We start from the raw sequence: 22,181 nt of genomic DNA on the forward strand, positions 1-22,181 counted from the left end.
GACCACTGTTTGGCAATATCACTCCTGCTCCATTGTGGAACCCTGGAGGAAGGGACCAAGCCTATTAGGTTTGCATAACAGTGACCCTGACCTTACAACCTCTCAGACTCAAAGGCAAGGGCTCTGGGTCATAGGTTCCTTCCACTAGGCTGGACTGGCCAGTGTGTGTGTGCGCGCCAGAGCTGTTTGCTATTTTCCTGGTCTCTAATTGGCCTGCAGAGAGGGGTCTCCCTGCAAGTAGCTGCAAAACTATGGTGCAAAGAGCAAGACTGCCACCTAATGGATAGATACGGCAGGACAGCTCAGCTGTAAGGCTCTTATTTATTTGATCCTCATCACCCGGAGGGGTGGGCCTGTCCACTCAGCTTCCCTCTGCATCCCCATTCTCACTCCACACACCCTGCACTGGACTGCCTGGTTCTTTCTCGTGCCAAGACAGCCGCTTGACTCCTAGGCAGGATCCAGGACAGAGACCGTCTGTCTTAATCCATCCTGGAAATGAGCAAACTACCCTTTTCCAAAAGGAAATGACCCCACCTCCCAGTCTCCACTACAAACATCTCCTGAATGCAGCCAGCAAACAGGCCCTCACAGGCAGAGAGCCCAGCAACATTCAAGCCTGAGGGTCGATGTACAACTCATTCCGATTCCTACATACAAGCAACTCAAGTCTGTGCCAGCCCACATTTGGCCTGTTTTTCCAACCACAATGACAGTCCTGGGTACTGGGCCTCTCTGAGTCCTTCCGCATAGCTAAAGGTTCTCAAGTGTCTTGGAGAAGTTGTCCTTTCTCCGTCTGTACAGGGAAACTCTTCTTCTGGCTGCAAATGGAGTGTAGAAGAATTCCTAAAGGCAAGGGGGAGACGGAGAGGATCAGGATGCATGCAGGGCACACTCTTGTTTTGCACATACAGCAAGCGGGGCAAAGGGGGAGCAGCCTGTTCAGGATAAATCTGTCAGAAAACAAGGAAGCAGAAGCCACCCCCATGACTCACCTGTGGCCACAGACACATTCAAGGACTCAAGACCAGGAGGCAGGTGACGCCTGGGCAGAATAGTAAGGAGCAGCTGGCAGGAGGCAAGAACCTCCTGGGATAGACCAGAGCCCTCATTGCCTGCAGAACATGGGATAGTGTTAGAGGGCCCCAACCTGATGTCCACATGCTTAGAAAGCAGACATATGAAAACATAAAAGCATCTATAGCCTACCTACCCAGCACAAGGAGAGTAGGCCGGTCCCAGATGAACTCTAGGCAGCTAGTGATGGGGACCTTGGTGGAATGGGAGATTTCAGGACCTGGGCAGCCTACTGTGCCCACCACGAGCCAGCCCTGCTGGGCCTTGGCCTGAAAGAAGGAAGAAAACACCATGTCCCGGCTTACTAAATCATCATCAGAGCCACAGCCAATGAGCCCAGCCTTGCACACACATTCACTGAGAGGTGCCTTCCACTTAGGGTCAGTCAGGTCCTTTAGCTGGCCACCATCTGCTCTGGGCACTGAGGATAGAGCTAAGAACACAACAGACTAAAATCCCAGCTGTGCAGCAGGGTGGCTGTGGAAGTTGTCCTTGTAGTGACGGCAGAGAGCAGATCTGAAGATAACTAATGAATGAATATCTCACAGGCAGTCAGGAAAGGTTCCGGGCAGGGAGACCTGCAAGTGTGGAAACACAAAAAGACCCTGCTCACTCCTCACAGCTGAGGAATGGTAATCTGGCCAGAGGGAAAGTTGTCAAAGAGGCAAAACAATGGCCACACAGAGTAAGGTGTCAAGGGTCACTGGAAACATAGGGCTTTTATTCTGATATCAAAGCTTTGAAAGATTTTATTTTGGTTTGGTTTTTAAGACATGAGCTCACTAAGAACCGAAGGCTGGCCTTGAACCCATGGTGATCTTCCAGTCTTAGTTTCTCAAGTACTGAGACTAGAAGTATGTGCCACTGGACCTGGTGCTATGAACAAAGACATGACTCCGTGGGTCATGTGAGTGTTGGCAGAATCACTGTGCACGCCACACTGAAACCACAGATTGGGGAGATGGGAACTCAGATTAGGGCAGCATTAGAAAGGGTGAGAAATGGGGATGGTATAGCAATAACGCTAAGAAAAAGGCAAAAAGGCCGGGCAGTGGTGGTGCATACCTTTAACCCCAGCACTTGGGAGGCAGAGGCAGGCGGATCTCTGTGAGTTCATTCCAGCCTTGTCTACAAGAGCTAGTTCCAGAACAGCCTCCAAAGTCACAAAGAAACCTACCTCGGAAGCCCCACCCCCCCAAAAAAAAAACACAGTAAAAGGCAAAAAGATTTGGGGACGTGTGATGTAGCTATGAGGACAAGAAGTCAAAGGTGATCTCTGGGCTTTACAACTGTGGGGGTAGACCCTAGGAGAACAGATGGTGAGCCCTGGAGATGGGGAGTTTGAAATGCCCATTGTGGGAGGGAGGGAGGGGAAAAGTGGAGGAGGTAATAAGTCTGGAGCTGGGGTAGGGAGATTAGAGCATCCATTTGGGAGGCAGTCAAATAAAGTGACAGTTTAAGCCCAGTGGTGGTGACACACGCCTTTAAACCCAGCACTGAGGAGGCAGAAGCAGACAGAGCTCTGAGTTTGAGGCCAACCTGGTCTACAGAGTGAGTTCCAGGGCGGCCAGTGCTACACAGAGAAACCCTGTCTCAGGGAAAAACAACAAACCAACAAAGGGTGAATCCCATTTCCCACCAGGCTGCCTTTGAGATGAAGGCAGAAAACGCTTCTAGACTTGTTCTGTTCAATATGAAAACCACTGGGCACACCTGACTACTTCCTAAAGATTCTGACGTTTTCTTCTGTGTACGAGGGTTTATCTGCATGCATGTGTGTGCACCACATGTACCTGATATCTGTAGCGGCCATAAGAGGGGGGGTATAAGATGTCCTGGAACTGGAGTTACCATGTGGGTGTTCGAATCAAACCTGGGTCCTCTGGGAGTGCAGCCAGTACTCTTAACTGTTAAGCCATCTCTCCAGCCCTAGTGACTATTAAGGACATGTGACTATGAAGGACTGAAATATGGCTAGTCCGAATTGAGATGTATTATGTATACATTTTAAAATGGGATTTAATCTGGACATGGTGGCATACACCTATAAGGAGGCTGAGGCAGGAAGATTTCTGTGGATCTGAGGCCAGCCTGGGCTACACAAGCCTCTCTTTTTTTTTCATTAATAATATTTAAAGTGCACGTTTTAACGATATTTTGGGCATATTGAATAAAATTATCTTTCTTTTTACTTTTTTGTTTTTTGGATGTTGTTACTGTTTTGTTTTTTGAGATTGGGTCTCATGTAGCCCAGGATGGCCTTCCCGTCTCCACCTCCTAAGAGCTCAAATTACAGACACCTGGCTCTTTTTCACTCTTCGGCGTAGTTACTAGAAAATCTAAAGTTAGTCACATGGCTTGAATATAAATTTATTAGGCGGCTTTCTTCCCCCTTTTTTCAAGGTTATAGTCTTACCGCGGGGTGGGAGGGGCCGGGACGGACGGAAGTCAGAGGGGCTGCCAAATGAGAGATAATGCTGCCCCCTGGTGCTTATCCAGGAAAATATAGCAGGACGCTAGAGCTTGCCCCTAGCAAAGCCTTGTTCTTGCTCTCAAGTTGAGCTTCTATTCCAGGTACCCACAGCTCCTGTCCACCAGCTCCCGGAACATCGCTGAAGGCCCAAAGGTGTCAGACATTGACTTGGTGATAAAGGTGGCCAAGGCGTGCAGTAAAGGAAATGAGGCGAGAAAATCCCTAACTTCAGACGATTTGTGATTTTAAAGACTCCAGGATCCTTCTCAGTAGGACTTAGGAGGCCGTTAGGAATCAGTGCCCCCGCGTCCCACCCCCCACCCGCCGGCCCCCGCCCATTCACTGCTAGCTGAAAGCGGCTTTAAGAGGCTGAACTAGACTCATCACCTCTCTTCCCCCTCTCGTCCCGCGTTACCTTCAAAAATCCGGCTAAGTCAGACGTGGCGAACACGTCCATCACCTCCACAGCCCCAGCGCTGGCCTTGCTGACCACTGGAGTAAGCGGGCAGCTGCAAAGGTTCCCCACGATCCGCGTTAAACCCCGGCAATCTCAAGGCCCGCGCCCTACACACCCCCGGGCTCCCAAGGGTTTAGGGGTGAGAACTCCCTTCAACCGGGAGACCTGGACGAGGGATTGCCCGGAGGCGCTTAGGAACTCGGCTCCGCCTCCAGACTGGGCGCAAAGGGAACTAAGGGACATCCGTGCCTGTTTCTCCGGCTGGTGATGACTCTGTCTACTCCGAGGAAGTGAGCGGAGCGCAGCACAGCCCCTAGATTCCGGGGATCCTGGAGCCCCTCGAGGACGAGCCACAGCTGCTGAGGGTCGTCGCCCGGGCTCGCCTCTGCCGCCTCATCATCGCAAAGCCGAGGCCGCAGCGGGCTCACCTCCATGCAGACGCCCTGGTGCACCTGGTGGCCGCACAAGGCATCTAGTTTCTGCCGCCTGGGCCTCAGGACAGGGATGCCCCGCGCCTCGGCCACCCGGAGCAGCTCGGCCCGCTCCCCCTGCAGCCCAGCCTTACCGGCCTGGAGCAGGAGCCGGGCCACGCGCCGGCGGGCGGCCCGCAGGGCCAGGAGGCACGGGGACAGGCCGAACAGACGTTCCAGCCGCTGGGTCGGCGGCAGGTCATCCAGAAGCAGGCGGCTCAGCTCCTCCCCGCCAGGGCGCGCCACCGGGGAGAAATGACGGGCAGTCAGGATACCGAAGCACCCGACCGTCCAGAGCAGTCGCATAGCTCCAACTGCGCCCGGGACTCCACTAACAGACGGATGCAGAGGACTCGTTGGTCTCCCACTCCTCGTTCCCCTCGCCTAGGACAAACAGTCCCGAGTTCCCCGCTCAAAGAGTGTCCACAACCTGACACCCAGGCCGAGACAGTCGCCTCCCAGACTCCCACGTGAGTCCCCAGCTTCCGGGTTCCGGAGGCCCGGCCCCCGGCCCGATGACGCACACGCGTGCTTGGCCACAACTATGTCTCCACCGCACCCCCTACAGGAACGGCTCGCACTACCAGCACAGCCACGGGCGAGCTTAGAGGCTATGCTGATGCCTACCGGACCCTACCTCGGTTTGCTCCCAGTGAGGGGAGCTGTCAGGAGGCTGGGCTAGCTGCATTCACTTACTCACCTGCAAAAACCAATTTAAGACGATGGTTTGGCCATCCTGTTCAATCACGTCAGCAGATAAAACAGTCATGACCATGCCTTCTCTCATCACATCTGGGAATTTTCGCCAGAAGCTTATCCTGTCAGACTCTTAGCACCAGCCTGCAGAACCCCAACGATATTTCCCGTCTTGGGACCACTGCAGCGGGTCTCTGTTGACAAGCAACTGATGCTCTTGGCTTATGGTAATGTTGAGATTCCTTTGCTCACTGCCCCTACTAATTCTTTTCAGCCTATCGATTTGCTTTTTTTCTTTTTAAACTTTTTTTTAAAAAGCAACATCTCACTAAGTTGTCCCCATGCATGGCCTAAAACTTGTTATCTAGACCAGGCTGACCACAAACTCAGAGCGATCCCCCTGCTTCAGCTTCTTAAGTGTTGGTATGAAAGGTATGCACCACTATGCCAGGCTCCATTTTATTTTTCAAGTCTTTCATTGTTTATGTGTGTAGGTGTACTGTATGTGTGTATCGCTGTGCACCACATGTGTGCCTGCTGCCCCAGAAGACCAGAAGAGGATGCAGAGTCACCATTTGGGTTCTGGGAATCAAACTTAGTTCCTCCAGAAGAGCAGCCAACATTCTTAACTGCTGAGTCCTCTCCTAGCCCTTATTTACTTACTTACTTACTTACTAACTTATGGGTTTGGTTTTTATTTTTCATTTTTTTTTTTGGAGACATATGTATCCTTGGCTGGCCCTGGCACCAACCATCTCCTGCTCCCAATCCAGAAGTGATGCTCCAAATACAACCACCTCCTTCCCACTTAACCCAGAAGAAATTCTGAGACACAACCACATTGATCACCAAGAAGGAGAAAAAAAATGGAAGACACTTCTGAAACCAGAGTAGGTTGCGATCTTTCTCTTTAATTGTTACAGTGAAATGTAAGCTGGGACAGGCCCTGGTATTCTGTAGCCATGGTCAGAGTGCAGTGGTGACCCCAGGATAAGAGCCAAAATTGGACTGGAGAGGTGGGGGACTGGGAAGGGAGCCTGGAGCCCTGGGTAGAACTATACAGGTAAAAGATGAGGTTCTGTCTCTACCCCAACCCCAAGGGGCAGAGAAAAGGATAGGGTGCAAGAAGATAAACCCCTTTTGGCCACATCCCCTTGCCTAGGTCAAAAGGAAGAGGTTGAGGAGAATAAAGGCTAAGGAGCCCCAAGAGGGGCACTCAGAACAAACACGTCAGCAGATAAAACAGTCATGACCATGCCTTCTCTCCCCAGCCCATTTCTTTTCACATGTATAATGGAAATAATTTGGCAAATTTTCTATCCCTAGTGGAGTGGATAAGGAAAGTAAGATCCAGGGTCCAAAAAATCAACACCTAAAATCCAGAGGCGGGAGGCCAGCCATGAAGGGTGGGAAGGCAGGAGCTCCCCACAGAACACTAGGTCACCTGCTCTGTGGGCCTCATCTGGATGTCTCCAACCTGTGGAAGGCAGAAGGTTTGAGGCAGCCACCCACTAAATGACTCCCTGCTGCCCACTTGTGGGCACCCCTACACTTGCTTCTCCCAGCCAGTGAACAGCTAAGGCCAGACTCACCTGAACATGTGGGGGGGTGCTGAGAACATAGATGACAGCCTCAGCCACATCCTCCGGTTTGAGACACTGAGAGCATCAGGGGGAAAGGGTTGAGACAAGGGCAGAAGTGACCCAAGTTCCTTCCCCCCCTCAGAGGGACTCTAACACCCATATTCCCTCCAGGAGTGACAAGCCAGGCAGATCAGTCTGTGGGGACTTCAGGACTGACTGGCTTTACAAAGCCCAGGAGAAGGCCCCCACCTTTATGTCTTCATAGGTGGCAGCGGCTCTCTCAGGGTCCTTGTCATGGAGTTTGAAGGCAAACCGTGTCTCCACCAAGCCTGGAGAGATACACTGGGCCAACAGAGAGGGCCTGCTCAGCCTGAGCTTTACCAGGCCTTGAGGAGGTTGAGAAAGGATAGAGGCCACAGGGCTCTTGATTCACAATGGCAGCTGCCTCATGCCCTCAACTGTCTTCCTCCTTCCGAAGTCACCACTGACACCTGCAACTGGCACCTCTCACAACACCTCTATACTACATATAGAACCGTTCCTACATGTTTGGTTAATGCTTCACAAGGCGGTGCTGCTTGGTGCTGCTTAAAGCCTCACACCGGGTAAGCATCATACCATTTCACAGATGTGAAGACTGAGGCTTAGGGAGGCTCAGTGATTGACCCCAAGTCATGTATGTGGTCTTCCAGCGAAGAGCCCAGAGTGCTGGTTTCCAGTCATTGTATGTGATTTCCCTTCGTCTCACTCCATGTTCCCTTCAAATCGGCCCCCTCCCACTCAGAGTGTAAGTCTGACCACTGGCTCTGGAGTGAATGAAGTGAGGTGACTGTCCTTGTAAGGAGCAGCAGTGCCCAGGAGCCCAGGATATGTGCACTTGGTTGACCCTTCCTGGGCATGTATGTGCAGGTGGGAGGGCTGGGCCCACGCCATTCCCACCAGGGCTAGACCACAGCCTCACCGTGGCCCGGATATGGGACTGGGCCTCCAGAAGCTCTTGCCTTAGTCCCTCTGTCAGTGCAGTGACGGCATACTTGGTCGCACTATAGAAATGGATGATAGACTGGGGTGGGACTCGGTGGCCACACATGCTGGGTGGAAGAAGGGAAGGGGAGAGATGAGAGAGTGAGAGAGTAAAGTTCCACCGACACTGGCAGTGCTCCTATCATCCTGTCAGCCTGGATACCCAGAGGCTGACAGGGAAGCCTTGCGGGGGAGCGGGGGAGCGGGGGCACACCTCTGATGGCTATCCCTACAGTCCACTGGATGAATCTAGTTTCTTGTCTACACAGCTACCAAAACCTGTTTTGCCTTGAAGCTGTCCTGCTGACTGCATACTCACTTCTGCAGCCAGACAGGTTGACAGGAGCCTCACCATGTTGTCTGTGTGCCCACTTGACAGGGTTCTATTGGGAGATTTCTGAGGTTGTCCAGACCATGCCCCCCCCCCCGCCCCCAACAGACAATGGGCTCATCTATGCTAAAGCCTGCGCAGTCTCATTGGACCACAAGAAAGGTTTATCCCTGGGTCTGAGGAAATGGTACTCAGTCCCTGGAGAGTTCCAGGCATTGGCTATGGAGGGCCAGGGCTAAGTTGTCCACTCTAGATGACCAGAAGCAGGCACTTCCCTTCATCAGGATCATACCACTTGGATATTAAATACCTATCTCACTACCAAAGAAACTGCTGTCTAGAGGTTAAGTGAGCTGCTTCTGGAGGTTAAGCGAGCTGCGGCAGATTGGCCGCCTGGCCTCACCTGTTGATGTTAATGATATGTCCGTCATCCACATTCCGCTCCTTCATGGACTGATAAGCTTCCCGAGTGCAGATGCTGAGGGCCAGTACGTTCACCTGTGGGCCAGGGAAGGCAATGGAGTGTCTCCAGCTTGGGCCCAACTGAACAGGTGATGGAACTGCAGAGCACCAGGGGAAGGGAGTGGTATGCCTTCTCTGTGGAGGGTCCCACTCCTCACAGCTGCCACCCCCACATGACAGCAGAGGCAGCTCTTCCTGGCTGAGTCCCTGTAGGAATAAACTTCCCACCCAAGCCCAGGACACTGCCAGCCATCTCAGCCTCTGTCTCAAGAAACCAGTCACCCTTCTCAGGGACAGTGTCTGGACCTGCTCCCACCTAAACAGATTGAAAACCATCCTGAAATGGCCTAAATCTTTTTCCTCACACATAGAACCCATCTCCTCTCTCTCTGCCCTCCTCAGTCACCCTGCTCCCTGGTAATCCCTATCAATCATGTGTGGAGGGGACTCATTTAACCTATCCCCCAGCACCAAGCCCATGAGTGGGAGAGGTGACCTCTATGAAGTCCCCACCCTTCATAGAGCAGAGGTCTGAGGAGCTATCTGCTATGGATCGTCTGTCTGCTGTCCACTCCACCCATTAGCCTTGCCAGAGAGGCCAGCAGCGATAAAGCTGTCATCGGGCCCTCTTGTCTCTCTCTTATCCAGAGAGGGACAGCTGGCAATTAGCTGATTTGCTTTATCAAGTGTCACCCAGGCATCAGGACAGAATGCCCTCAGTGAAAACCTGCCTCAGTGCTTGTGGTAGCAGTAACACTTGGGTATTAGGATGCAGAAAGGGTGCAGCCTATTTCTGGTCCTCTTAACAGGGTGGGATTTGGGGGCATATGGAAGATAAATGAACAGCTTAGGAGCATGGTGGAAGAAGCCTCCTGGGTCTAGGACCTACTAGGATGGGCCTAATGGATTTAGGTAATATTCAAGACAAGTGGGCCTTGGGGACTTAGGAGCCCCTCATTTTACAGATGGGCAAGCTGAGGTCCAGGTTTAGACATGCGCCTCTGCACAGGAGGGCTGATTCTGATGCAGAAAACTAAGGACAAGTCTGCAATCTCATTGTTCATTGTTTCACTTCCAAATACCTATTAGTACTAAGCTACGGATACCAGATGTAGACAGGGCTGTGACATTGCTTTCAGCCTCTCAAATATTTTCACACCCTAATGTCACCCCATAATGCTGCTCAGAAGTTGGAAACACAGGTCCTCAGCTGTGTTTGGCCTGTACAGTCTCTTATTACATCATTTAGTGTGTGTGTGTGTGTGTGTGTGTGTGTGTGTGTGTGTGTGTGTGTGTGTGTGTGTCGTGCCGCAGTGCTAATGTGGAGGTCAAAGGATGATTTATAGGAGTTGACTCTCTGCTCTGCTCTCACCATATGGATCCTGGATCTTGACAGTAAGCATCTTTGCCCACTGAGCCATCTCACCACCCCTGGCCTGTACATTCTCTAAAGTGTAATTCAGAGTCTCCATTTCTCGAAAAGAAATCAAAGATCTGCCCATGATGCAGTGAATTTGAGCAAGGGCCACCCCTTTACAAGACCATGTGTTCTGTAGACCATACTTGGGGACAGTGGAGGTTGTAATACTGATGATGTAGGTATGTTCATCCCAACTAAATGTGACAGTACTGAAATTCCGAGGCTGTCATCAACTTGCCGGAGTCACACAGGTCCAGGTGTAAACATAACCTCTTATCTCTGTCACTTTTCTTCCCCTAAGACCATGGCCCCAGGTACCCAGAACAGGCAGGGACATTCAACAAACTATAGTTCTCTCTCCCATAATCTTTCTCCCATCACAACCAGTCTAGAGTTTAGAATTACCAGGGACTAAAAAGATGTTTATCCACTCACTATCCTTGTGCTACAGTAGTGAGTGGAAAATCAAAATGCCCCAGTAGGAAACTGATGCTCCCTCTTACTTGAGTCCTGTCCCCAGGAGCCCTCTGCCTTTTCAGCCCTGGTGCCCACTCTCCTCTTATCACCCAGCCTCCTGCCCCAGTTCTGGAACCCTTACATTGAACATGTCCTTCCAACCGCTGGTGCTGCCTGAGAGCAGGGTGTCAGGCCGGGCCATGCCGGCATTGTTGATGCAGATATCCACGCCACTGTGCTGAGAGCGGACAGCCGAGAACATGGAGAGGATGTCCTCCTCATTTGACAGGTCACATCTGTAGGGGATCAAAGTCCCGGGGTAGCCTGCACTCTTACATTCAGCAGCCAGCTCCTATGAAACCCAACAGGGGTCTAACTGGGGTGAGCTGCTCACTCCCACACCTCCTCACCCAGGGTCAGCCTTCCCTCCCATGTCACTACTCAGAACTCTCTAGCGGCCGCAGCCTTTTGGCCGTATGAGAGAGGCTGGGTCTGCCCATCCCCAAAGCTTGATCTGTTTGGTCAAAGTCTAAGGGGTTGGGGACACTCCCTCAGAGGAAAGGAACGGCAGAACAGATCAAGGAGGAATGTCACATACACACTAAAGTCTTCAGCGCTAAAGAGAGAGAAGGGGACAGGGGTCCTGGGAATGGAGGGAGATATCTCTTCTACTCTTTCCCCAATACTGGAAATATATCTATATATACCTTTGGCCCAATATCATTCTTCCATTAGGGCCAAGAGGCCCTGAGCTGGTTACTCTAGAGCCCCAGTTATGTTGTCTTTAGTGTCAGCCAGTCCTCCCAGAAGGGCTCAGCTTTGAACTGCCACCTTCCCTTCACAAAAGGCTCACAGAATTTAAAGGTGAGTCCTATACACACCTTTCGGGGGAACTCAATCAAGTCCCTCTCCTCCCTACAAGCTCTCTAACTCCTGGCTCCCCCTCTACCCCAAGTTTTCCCCACTGCTTAGCTGGTCACCTGCCACTAGATTCTTCCTGTGCATATCCAAGTTCATCAGCATACTGTAGAGCCCTGAAAAAGCAGAGCCACTGAGTGTGGCAGGAGCTGACATTTAGAAGTTGGAAGAAAGCAGGCTGTGGGAGGCCAGTGAAAGACTGGGCACTTGAGCCTTGTGAAGGTGACTGTGTAAGTGTGTGTGGGGGGGGGGATGGGGCGTGCAGGCTGCCCTAGAGGAAGGCCAATTTGGCCAACTGCCCTGGCCTGGAGCCCCTTCCTCCTTCCAAGTGAAGCTAGGAATAAAAGTCTTGATCAGGTGACCAAATAAATTCTTTCCTTCCTTTTTGTTTGTTTGGTTTTGGTTTTGTTTGTTTGAGACAGGGTTTCTCTGTGTAGCCCTGGCCATCCTGGAACTTGTTCTGTAGACCAGGCTGGCCTCGAACTCACAGAGATCCCCCTGCCTCTGCCTCCCTGGTACGCTTTAACTTTATGTGAGTTCAAAAGTCATATCCCTCTGGGACTCAGAAGCCCCCTTCCACCTGATTTTACTGTTCATAACCACCTCAGGGAATAGGATTTCTCCCAGTAGAATGCCAATGCCCAAACTTAGTTTTAATATCATCAAATTAATCAATAAATAAAACAGATAGTGAGTAAGAAACCCAGGAATCCCCCTTCTAGACTCAAAGTCCCCAACAGAAAAGCTGTGTGCGTGTGCGTGTGCATGTGCGTGTGCGTGTGCGGTGTGCGGTGTGTGGTGTGTGTGTGTGTGGTGTGCAGTGTGCGGTGTGTGTGTGTGTGTGTGCGGTGTGTGGTGTGTGTGTGTGGTGTGTGTGTGTGTGTGTGTGTGTGTGTGAGTGTATGTGTGAGTGTGGTGTGCGTGTGGTGTGTGTGGTGTGTGTGTGTGTGTGTGTGTGTATGTGTGAGTGTGGTGTGCGTGTGGTGTGTGTGTGTGTGTGTGTGTGTGTGTGTATGTGTGTAATGTTCTCCGCATCACTGCCTCTCCATGCTTCATCTTTGCCATCTCCATCTACTCTCCAAAATGACCTGAAATCAGGACAGTCCCACACAATAAAGATGTTCTCCCTTAATGACATGGAGCCATCCCCAGGCTAAATAATCTGCCTGGAGATTTCCTTGGGAGTCAGGGCCTCCCTTTCCTGGCTAGTTTAGGGTAGAGAAGTGGAAGAGGAGGCAAGAGTGGCTTCAGAATTAGGGGATCAAAACTAAAAACAGAGGTTTGGAGAGATGGCTCAGTAGTTAAAAGCATTGGCTGCTCTTCCAGAGGACCAGGGTTCAATTCCCATCACCCACATAGCAGCTCACTGCAACTCCAGTTCTAGAGGGTCTGACACCCTCACACAGACATATATTCAGGCAAAACACCAATGCACATAAATTTTTTAAAAAGCCTAGGGGGCTCCAGTTGTCCAATCCCTGGCTGTAATCCCCTAGGCTTCAAAGAGGGGGTTGGGCGTCTCCAGGAAAAGGGAGGGGCAAAGTGGGGCTATAGTGGAGCCAGGTGACCTTGGGATTATCTGGGAGGCCATAAAGTGTACCTTTAGTCAGTAGCTGGGGAGCGGACAGTTCTTCCTGCACACCTTCTCCCTTTGCCTCCACCCAAAGCCTCCTTACCCCTTTTCTACCAGTGGACTTTGAGCCAAGGTGAGGACAGAGCCCAGCAGGGAAGGGCTAGCCCACACACCTGAGGTGGTCCTACCAGGGCAAATAATGGGACACTCTCTCATCTTCCCCCAAATGGCTATCTCCTCCTCATCTTTTCAGAGTTGATGTTACTCATAAGTCTGGGAGCCCCCAAAAGCATGTTAAGAGAAAAACTAGGGAGTTCTGGATCCATCAAGATTTACATATCCAATGCCCTATTTCACCTATTCAGTCCCACCTAGAAAAGTGAATCAGAAAAAAAAAAAAAAGAATCTATAAGTAAATATTCCAGTTACCACTTAGGCTCATGGCATATGAGTGAAGCTTCAGACATGACTGAAAGGAGAGCTCCTCGACACCCCCCTCACTCGCGGGTCAAAACACTCAAGAACTCTAGCCTCTTGCTCATTGGTTGGCTAGCACTTTACCTGGTGTGGCTGGGTGAGGTCTGGGGACAAGAGGAAACTAACCTAGCCACTAAGGCTAGCCAACTTTCTTTCCTTCTCCCTGGCAGCCTAGCTAGTAGGCCCTGACCTCTGGCTTCCCCTTTCCACCTGCTGGTGTAGGAGCAGATGACGGCAGGGATAAGGGAAGAGAATGCCAGGGGTCAGGGATTTGGTACTCTGCAGCACAGGCTACCAGGAGCAAACGGCTCTTTAAAAAAACAGGACTAAGGGAGAAAGTAGGTACTCCCGCTCCTAGACACCCATCACCCCTGCCCTCGAGGCCGTTGCAAATGGCCCTGGGGTAGCAGGTTGGTGAGAGCAGGGTCACAGCCTGGCTACGGCTACTCCCCCTCCCCCACTCGGAGCCCTACCCCGTGAAACGACGTCCCCCAGAGCGTCCCCGCTGCTCAGCGGGGCCTTACCTCGATGTTGCCAACGGTGCGGGCACAACCCACCACCTTCAGTCCCTGCTGGACTAATGCCCGGGTCACGGCCGCGCCTATGCCCCCCGAGGCTCCGGTCACCAGTGCCAGGCGGTCGCGCCACCGCTCCATGCCGGCTCTGGCCATGGTCCCGAGCCGCCCGCCCACCTCGTTCGGCGAGCCAGCCACTGAGATCTGGGAGCTTCGTAAGGGGTCACCGAGGTTCGGCCGCTCCCTGGACACTGATAGGGCGGGCGTGGGCAACCTGCAAACCTCGGAGCTGGGTTTAGACCCACCCCCTTGCGGGCCGGCCTCAGGCCGGGGCTCCGCCCTCGGGACCTCGGCGCTGGGCCACATCCAGCCCGAGGACCGCCGGGGCCTGGCCGCCCTGTCCCCTGAGCGGCCGCGGGGCCGCCCCTTCCGGCCACGCCCCCGCGCGAGCCCGTCCCTCCGGCGGCTGACGGAAACCGCAGGCTTGCGGATGGGGGCCCACCGGCGCGAGAGGGGGCCTGACACCCTGTGGTCTTGCTTTCTTGGTGAGCACCTCCTTTTGTGGTGGAAGAGGAAGAGGATGCACGCACTCAAGGCCTCCTGTGCTCAGTCAGCCCCACTTCCAGAGGCCTGAGGCCAGGACGAGGGACCTGAAGGTTACTCCAGTGCTCTCCCAAACAACAGGTGACTGATAACAAGGATTCAGTCCAGAAAAGCTCAAGTTCTCTGCCGTTAAGACCAGGTGACCTGAGGAAGGGCTTTTATGCACAGTACCTGATCCTTTGGCCTTACTAGCCAAGAAGAACTAAGTAGTAAATACCCAAATATTGTTGGGTTCTATTCCTAAATGGCCCCATGGTCTCCAACTGCCCTTGACGGCATCCCTCTCAGTCCCATATGGGCGCAAATATTATACGATGGACTTTAATGATCGCTGGCAAGAGGTGACAATTTGGACACTATGTAGCAGGCATATTTACACACTTTAAACAACACGCACAATATACCTTATGAGATAGGGATTTTTTGGAGTTTTTGTTTTGTTTTGCTTTCTCGTGCAGGCGACTCAACACGGCCTCACACACACGGAGCTCCGGCTCTACCACAAGGCCTGGTGGCACAAGCCAGTAATAGCACTATGGGAGGTGGAGGCAGATGAATCGGTTCAAGGAAATCCTTTACTACACAGTGAGTTCCAGGCCAGCTTCAACAGGAGACCTTTTCACAAAAAGTAAAGCAATTGTACTGGCACATAGAGGTGTCATGGTGTGACTTGCAGCGTAATCCTAGGACAGCTATCTTTACATCATTCTCCACTATTGGGTTGTCAGTTTTGTTCAGAGTAGAGTTCACTTTATTCTCTGGCCATTCCGGGTTTAAAACTGCCTGTTGTGGTGGTGGTGCTCACCGTTCTGACTTTAATCCCTGCACCAGGAGGCAGAAGCAGGTAGACCTCTTGAGTTAAAGGCCAGCCCGATCTACAGAGGGAGTTCCAGGACAGCCAGGACAACACAGAGAAACCCTGTCTTGAAAAACACACACACAAAAACTGTCTGATGGCTGCGTTCTTCACATACCCATACCTTATGGTTGCTGGAGTTAGACACATAGTTCAAAGGTAAAGCACCTGCCTACCCATTACTCAAGCCATGCCTTTGCACTCCTGTAATCCCAGCACCAGGAGGTTAAGGCGTGTTTGTAAATCTCATTCTGGGCTAATGAGAACCTGATTTAAAAAAAGAAAACAAATTCAGTAGGGGCTGGAGATCTCAGAAAAGGACTGGTTCAACTCCCAGCATCCACCTGGCAGCTCACAACTCTAACTCCAGTTCCAAGGGATCTGGCATCTTCACACAAACATACTTGGAAGTGAAAACACCAATGCACATAAAAGATTTTTTTAAAGACTTTATTATGTATACAACATTCTGCTTGCATGTGTATCTGCACACCAGAAGAGGGCACCAGATCTCATTACGGATGGTTGTGAGCCACCATGTGGTTGCTGGGAATTGAACTCAGGACCTCTGGAAGGGCAGTCAGTGCTCTTAACCTCTGAGCCATCTCTCCAGCCCAAGATTTTTTAAAAATTAAAAAAAGATTACTAGGCGGTAGTGGCATATGCCTTTAAAACAAGTACTCAGGAGGCAGTGAGGCGGGCGGATCTCTGTGAGTTCAAGGCCAACCTGGTCAGGACAGGCAAAGCTGTTACACAGAGAAACCCTCCCTGTCTCAAAAAACAAAAACAATGTTTTAAAAATTTCATTCAACAATCACCTATGTGGCTATTCTTCATATGACCACAGGGGCAATAACTAGAATTATTGCTTTTGGGAATTTCATGTTGTCAGGGGTGTAGCTCAGTTGGCAGAGTGAATATCTAGTAAAGAAAAATTGCTAGCTAACAGTATCTTCCCAGACTTGTTTGGTTATGTTGCTCAGTGACAATTTTAAAGACAACTCAGGTTGACCAAAGTAACACCATTAACTCCTTGGGATACACCATGAAGGAGGCTGAGGTAAGAGAATCATCTCCTGTTCAAGGCCAGTCTGAGCTGCATAGTGAGGCCCCAACAAAGGCTGCCAATGATCAAAACTGGAGCTAAGTATCACTGTTACACACTTGAACTCTAAAGGTAGGAAGCCACTACTATTCAGTCCAGCCCCACTACTCAGACATGATGTCCTACTACTTTCGTCTAGGCGTCACCAAGTATTATCAAAGCTCTATGCATTTTATGGTGCTATTCAACCTAATGTTGTGTGCCAAGTGCATTTGTATGCAAATGAAAGGCGTGCTTGTGTATAGACCAGACAAAATCGGTATGGTTCCTCAGTTAAAACTGTCCACCTTTCTTCATTTATGATAGGTGTGGTGGCACACACTTTTAATCCCAGAACCTGGGAGACACAGGCAGGCAGATCTGAGTTCAAGACCCACCTGGTCTACATGTCAAGTCTCAAAACAAAACCAGTACAGTTACATATTTATTGGTGGGGGCCATGCATACCTCATGTGGTCAGAGGTGACAACTTGTAGGGGTCAGTTCTCTCCACATAGGTCCCACGAATCAGACTCGAGTTGTGAGGCCTGGTGGCAAGCACCTTCTTTGAGACAGGGTCTCTCTTTGCCTGGAGCACAAGTCCAGTAGGTCAGCAAACTATTAAGTCTCAGGGATCTGTCTCTAATGCCCAGCACTGGGCTTTTTCAACTTTTTTTTTTTAATCCAATTTACCAACCCCTCCCCCCGTTTACTTTTTATTCTTTGAGTTTCATAACAGTATATAATGAACTTAGTCCTTTTCTTTTTACCCATTACCCAGTCTCATCCTTTTACCCAGCCTCTCCTCTCTGTGCATGCTATGGGGATAGAACTCGGGCTTTTGTGGGATTTTCTTTTCCCTCATTTTTCAAGACAGGGTTCCTCTGTATAGTCCTGCCTGTCTGGAACTTGGCTCTGTAAACTAGGCTGGCCTCAAACCCAGAGATCTGCCTACCTCTTCCTCCCAAATGCTGGGATTAAAAGCATGCACTACCACCTCCCCACTGGAACTTAGGGTCTTACTGTTATCTCCCCATCACTAATTTGAGCAGCAAAATGCTATTCTTGGGAATCTTTCCCCCCTTCAGTACTCAGCTTATGACAGCAGTAAACTGTAAAGCCATACTGAGTTCATGGTGGAAGACAAATAAGGCTGAGTACGCACTTACACAAACCACATGCATACTTCCATGGTCCCAGTCTTTTTTTTTTTAATTATCATTAAATTTATTTTTATTTTATGTGCATTGGTGTTGTTTTGCCATAGATGTCAGGTCCCCTGGAACTGGAATTACAGTTTGTGAGCTGCCATATTGGTACTAGGAATTGAACCCAGGTCCTCTGGAAGAGCCATCAGTGCTCTTAACCACTGAGCCATCTCTCCAGCCCCCATGGTCTCAGTCTTACAGGCTGAGTAATTATCAAACATTTTGTTTTCATTCTTTTCGGTCAACATGAACCTCTGAATTTAAGGTGTTTCTGTTACCTTTTTGGGAACTGCTAGTACGGCAATTCAAGTCTCATGAGAAAGAAAGATGCTAGCCATTATTTAAAGCCATTTATTCTTTACGAAAAAGACTAGAAACTGCTTCTTGCAGTTGTCAAGTCTCATCAAAGGAAGAATTCTGTCTTGATCAGTCTGCATCTCTATCTTCATATGCTCTTCATGCTCTCTCCATCAATGATGGCCAAGTAAGAAGTTCATGAGTGGCAAACACTGAAGTACCACCACATTGAGTAGAAACATGTACACCACATTCTACTATGCGTATTAATAAATACTCTTTATTTTAAATTTTGCACATTGCCTTTAACATTGCGTCCAGACACTTTGCAAGTGGATGTCTACTGTAAACCATATATCCAGCTCACTGTCATTTCTGTACAGAGGTGTAAGTACAACATTACTTTTGCCACTAAGTTGCTTTAGTAAGTCTCACAGGAAGAGAAACGTTTAATGAAGAGATGGCTTAAATCATAAGCAGGCCTGTGTAGCCACGCAACTAAAGACACAAGCCTGAAGAAAGAACAAACGAATGAGGTTACCTCCACCGTCTCCCAAAACAAGGAATCACATTGATTTAAGATAAAATTTTGCCAGAAGTCACTAAATTAAGAGTTTTTAAAAGAGAAGGCGCAGTAGTCATCTTGAGTGTTTCATTGAAAGACAGAGCTATTTTATTTATTTAATTTGCTCCAGCCGTTGTCAACCAGCCACTACAAATGGGCCTCTTGTGGTCATTTAAGCGGCAGTATTTATTAAATTTCTCCTTCAGATGCTGTCGGTATTGTTCTCTATTGCTGTAGAAAGACTGGTTATTAGCCATAAATGACTGTATTTCATCTTGTGAGATAAAGATTTCCTCATCTGAAGTACATTCAGACTCATCCTGCAAATTAAAGCAGCAGTTAAGATCATGACAAAGAATGCAAAATGCTATGCTTTGTGGGGCAACTACAAATTAAAGCAGGCTAGCTTTTAGTTTCAACCCAGTCACATGATCTCTAATTGGAATGCTTACAGAAAATAAGCACCATGGCATCCCATCTTAGAAACTACTTAGGATAAAATCTAACTCAGCTTGATTTGAACACTCTACCCACAATTACTCCTTATATACCTATGAGCCTACCTATCACCATATCTTCTGCCTTAAAAAAAAACAAAAACAAAAACAAAAAAACAGATGGATGCAACTAATTTAACAAGTATTTAAATGACCAGACATCTCTATAGCTGGTCCTATGTTAAAACTTTTATTTTTTATTTTTTATTTTTTTGAGACAGGGTTTCTCTGTGTAGCTTTGGAGCCTATCCTGGCACTCGCTCTGGAAACCAGGCTGGTCTGGAACTCACAGAGATCCGCCTGTCTCTGCCTCCAAAGTGCTGGGATTAAAGGCATGCGCCACCAACGCCCAGCCTATGTTGAAACTTTTATCTCAACAAATCTGTAGAGATAAAAATCTCTACAAATTAAGTAAAAGATAACTTATTTTACTTAAAAAGTATGTTATATAGAATCAACACTAAACTTTACAACATACACAAAAATGAAACAAGCAACAATAATATCTTTAATATTCCATATGACAGTTCCCCCAGGACTTAAATAATGGAAGGGATAACAATCTTCTCTTACTGTTCTTTCCAAGCACCAACAGACACTATACATTGAAGACTTTTTGTTTGTTTTTGTTTTTTGTTTTTGAGACAGGGTTTCTCTGTGGCTTTGGAGGCTGTCCTGGAACTAGCTCTTATAAACCAGGCTGGTCTCGAACTCACAGAGATCCACCTGCCTCTGCTGTCTAAGTGCTGGGGTTAAAGATGTGCACCACCAACGCCCAGCTCAACTGAAGTCTTAAGAGGTGATACCAATTTTACAGTTCCCCTAAGGCCAATCATATTTTTTTCCTATATGCCACCTGAGGAATTAACTTGGAATGCAAGCTTGCAAGCTTTAGTTCAGGTTCTTTTTCATTATTCTAAGAGGATTTTTTTTTGGGGGGGTGGGGGGTGGGGGGAGATAATGGAGGATTTAAAACAGGATCTCATCCTAGGATGGCTTTCAAACTCCCTCTGTGGCTGACCATGAGTCAAACTCCTGATCCTTCTGCCTCTTCCTCTGAGGTACTCATTCAATATTCTTTACAGGTCTAGAATGGTGGGTACTATACTGCCACTTGGGTAAAAATTGCTTATAGTAAATCAAAGAGGCTGACTCCTAGACATGATGCCACTTCTTACTCTCCCAACTGATCTAACTTTGAGAAAAACAAGAACAAGACAATGTGCTCCAGAACAGTTACAAAAGCCATGAGTAGAAGAACAGAAATGAAGTCACCAAAGAATAATGGAAGGAATACCTTTCATTACTTAGCCTGTCTCTGGTTCCCTACCTGACACCTTCAAATAACTCCCCAAATTCACAGTAAGATATCGTGAACTACTTACAAGAAGTTCAACTAAGCTCTTGGCACCTTTTCCAGAGTCAGGACCAAATGGCATTTCTGTAGGTTCTGTGAACTGTGGTACGTTTTTCCTATGCTCAAACCAAGGCAATGGCTGCCCACCCTTCTCAGTGCTGCAACAACTCTCAGGATGTGCATCTTTGGTCTTGTCACGGTGAAACACTGTGTGCATGGTGTTTCCTGAGGTCTCTCGATTACCTGGATCTGTAATACAGCTTCCAAGTTTTTGGATCTGAAACCAGGGCAAGAGATTTCCCAAGGGGGAAAAAGGGGTGGGGGGCAAAAACAATAGCAATTATTATTCAAAGAAAAACAAAAATTTCCAGATGGCTAGTGAGTTCCAGGTTAGCCTACACTATCCAGAAAAGGCAGGCAACAACAAAACAAAAGAATCTGCAGTTAAGTTTTATGTCTTGAGAAGTAATACTAACAGCAGCAGCTGATTTACAAGACACTAATCCCATTCCAGATGATATGCTAACCTGTTGTATAATCTTACATAGAACCTAAAACAGTCTATTATCCTCATTTTCGCAAACAGAAAAACTAATAAATTTAGTTTTTTAAGATCGTATAACTGGGGCTGGAGAGATGGCTCAGAGGTTAAAGAGCACCAGCTGCTCTTCCAGAGGTCCTGAGTTCAATTCCCAGCAACCACATGGTGGCTCACAACCATCCGTTATGAGATCTGGTGCCCTCTTCTGGTGTGCAGATATACATGGAAGCAGAATGTTGTATACATAATAAATAAATAAAATCTTTAGAAAAAAAAAGATTGTATAACTAATCAAAATGACAGATTCTAGAGAGATGGGTCAGCAGCTTAGAGTACCTACAGAGGATCCAATTCCCACCACCCACATGGTGACACAGAGTCATCCTAACTCTAATTCCCAAGGAACCCTTCATCCTCTTCGATCCTCTGCAGGCATGTGGTGCACAGACACACATGAAGCTAAAACATTCACACATGTAAAGTAAATAAATCTAAAGTAAATTTTATAAATTACAAAGTAAAGTAAAAAGCATTAGACAGATTTATGACTCACTTGGACTTCTGGACAAATAAACACTTCTCCCCCATATCCACACCAACAACATGAATGAACAAGCAATGAAATTACGTAAAATACTTTTTTTTTTTCCTCCTTGAGACAGGGTTTCTCTGGGTAGCCCTGGCTGTCCTGGAATTCACTCTGTGGACCAGACTGGCCTCAAAACTCAAGACATCTGCCTGCCTCTGCCTCCCAAGTACTGGGATTAAATAAGGTCTGCGCCACCACCACCAATTCAAGGAAGATAGGTTGTTTTCAACTATAAGAATTATTAATTGCAAATCACCACACTTACATGTTCATCGCATTTCAACATCTTGCTTTTCTTTTTCTTCTTTTTATTTTTTCCTTTTGTATTATTTTCTTCAGAATTTGCCCAACATTCAACACAACTATCACCATCATCTTCTTTATCTTCACAGTGATGAACACAGGAATCTTCACCTGCAAAAATTAACAACCCTTCCTATTTATGGTGTTTTATCAGCCATATAGTAGATAGTAACTAGGAAGCTTAATCAGAACATACCATGTTCATCATGGTTACAAATCCCCTCAGTGCAGGCAACATCTGAACCTTCTCGAGAACCTGTTTCACTTCCTTCCATGCTAGATGAATATCCACAATCACTACCGTTACAATGTGGAGATACGCCTGAAGATACAACAGACGAAAGTAAAAT

General features: G+C 48.6%; 3 protein-coding genes across 9 annotated transcripts in view; all 3 read right to left on the reverse strand.

Moving 5' to 3' along the window:
- Positions 1–302: 302 nt before the first annotated feature.
- Mrm1 (mitochondrial rRNA methyltransferase 1) lies at positions 303–4,953 on the reverse strand. Its single transcript, XM_027426412.2, has 5 exons — positions 4,257–4,953; positions 3,966–4,059; positions 1,214–1,346; positions 996–1,115; positions 303–846 (listed from the first exon to the last, which is right to left on the reverse strand). The coding sequence occupies exons 1-5, from the start codon at positions 4,781–4,783 to the stop codon at positions 764–766; spliced, it is 957 nt and encodes a 318-aa protein (XP_027282213.1). The 5' UTR covers positions 4,784–4,953; the 3' UTR covers positions 303–763.
- Positions 4,954–6,064: 1,111 nt separating this feature from the next.
- On the reverse strand, positions 6,065–14,304 carry Dhrs11 (dehydrogenase/reductase 11). 2 transcript variants are annotated; one of them, XM_027426411.2, is made up of 7 exons: positions 13,941–14,285; positions 10,591–10,800; positions 8,514–8,608; positions 7,718–7,847; positions 7,006–7,098; positions 6,766–6,831; positions 6,065–6,650 (listed from the first exon to the last, which is right to left on the reverse strand). In XM_027426411.2, exons 1-7 carry the CDS (start codon positions 14,085–14,087, stop codon positions 6,609–6,611), a joined length of 783 nt encoding a protein of 260 aa, XP_027282212.2. In that variant the 5' UTR covers positions 14,088–14,285; the 3' UTR covers positions 6,065–6,608. The 2 variants fall into 2 exon arrangements, 1 of the variants encoding a protein (XP_027282212.2); XR_004770764.1 differs by lacking the exon at positions 7,718–7,847 and having other exon boundaries at positions 13,941–14,304.
- A 3,933-nt stretch (positions 14,305–18,237) lies between these two features.
- Positions 18,238–22,181, reverse strand: part of Ggnbp2 (gametogenetin binding protein 2) — a 36,280-nt gene continuing 32,336 nt past the window's right edge. For all 6 annotated transcript variants that reach the window (XM_027426405.2, XM_027426404.2, XM_027426403.2 and 3 more), the window contains 4 exons: positions 22,028–22,153; positions 21,794–21,942; positions 20,427–20,675; positions 18,238–18,864 (listed from right to left, as the gene is read on the reverse strand). In XM_027426405.2, coding sequence (XP_027282206.1) covers positions 18,661–18,864; positions 20,427–20,675; positions 21,794–21,942; positions 22,028–22,153 — 728 coding nt within the window. In that variant the 3' untranslated portion in view covers positions 18,238–18,660. The remainder of the gene's footprint in view (positions 18,865–20,426; positions 20,676–21,793; positions 21,943–22,027; positions 22,154–22,181) is intronic.

This window comes from Cricetulus griseus, chromosome 7 (assembly GCF_003668045.3).
Source record: "Cricetulus griseus strain 17A/GY chromosome 7, alternate assembly CriGri-PICRH-1.0, whole genome shotgun sequence".
Lineage (NCBI taxonomy): Eukaryota > Metazoa > Chordata > Mammalia > Rodentia > Cricetidae > Cricetulus > Cricetulus griseus.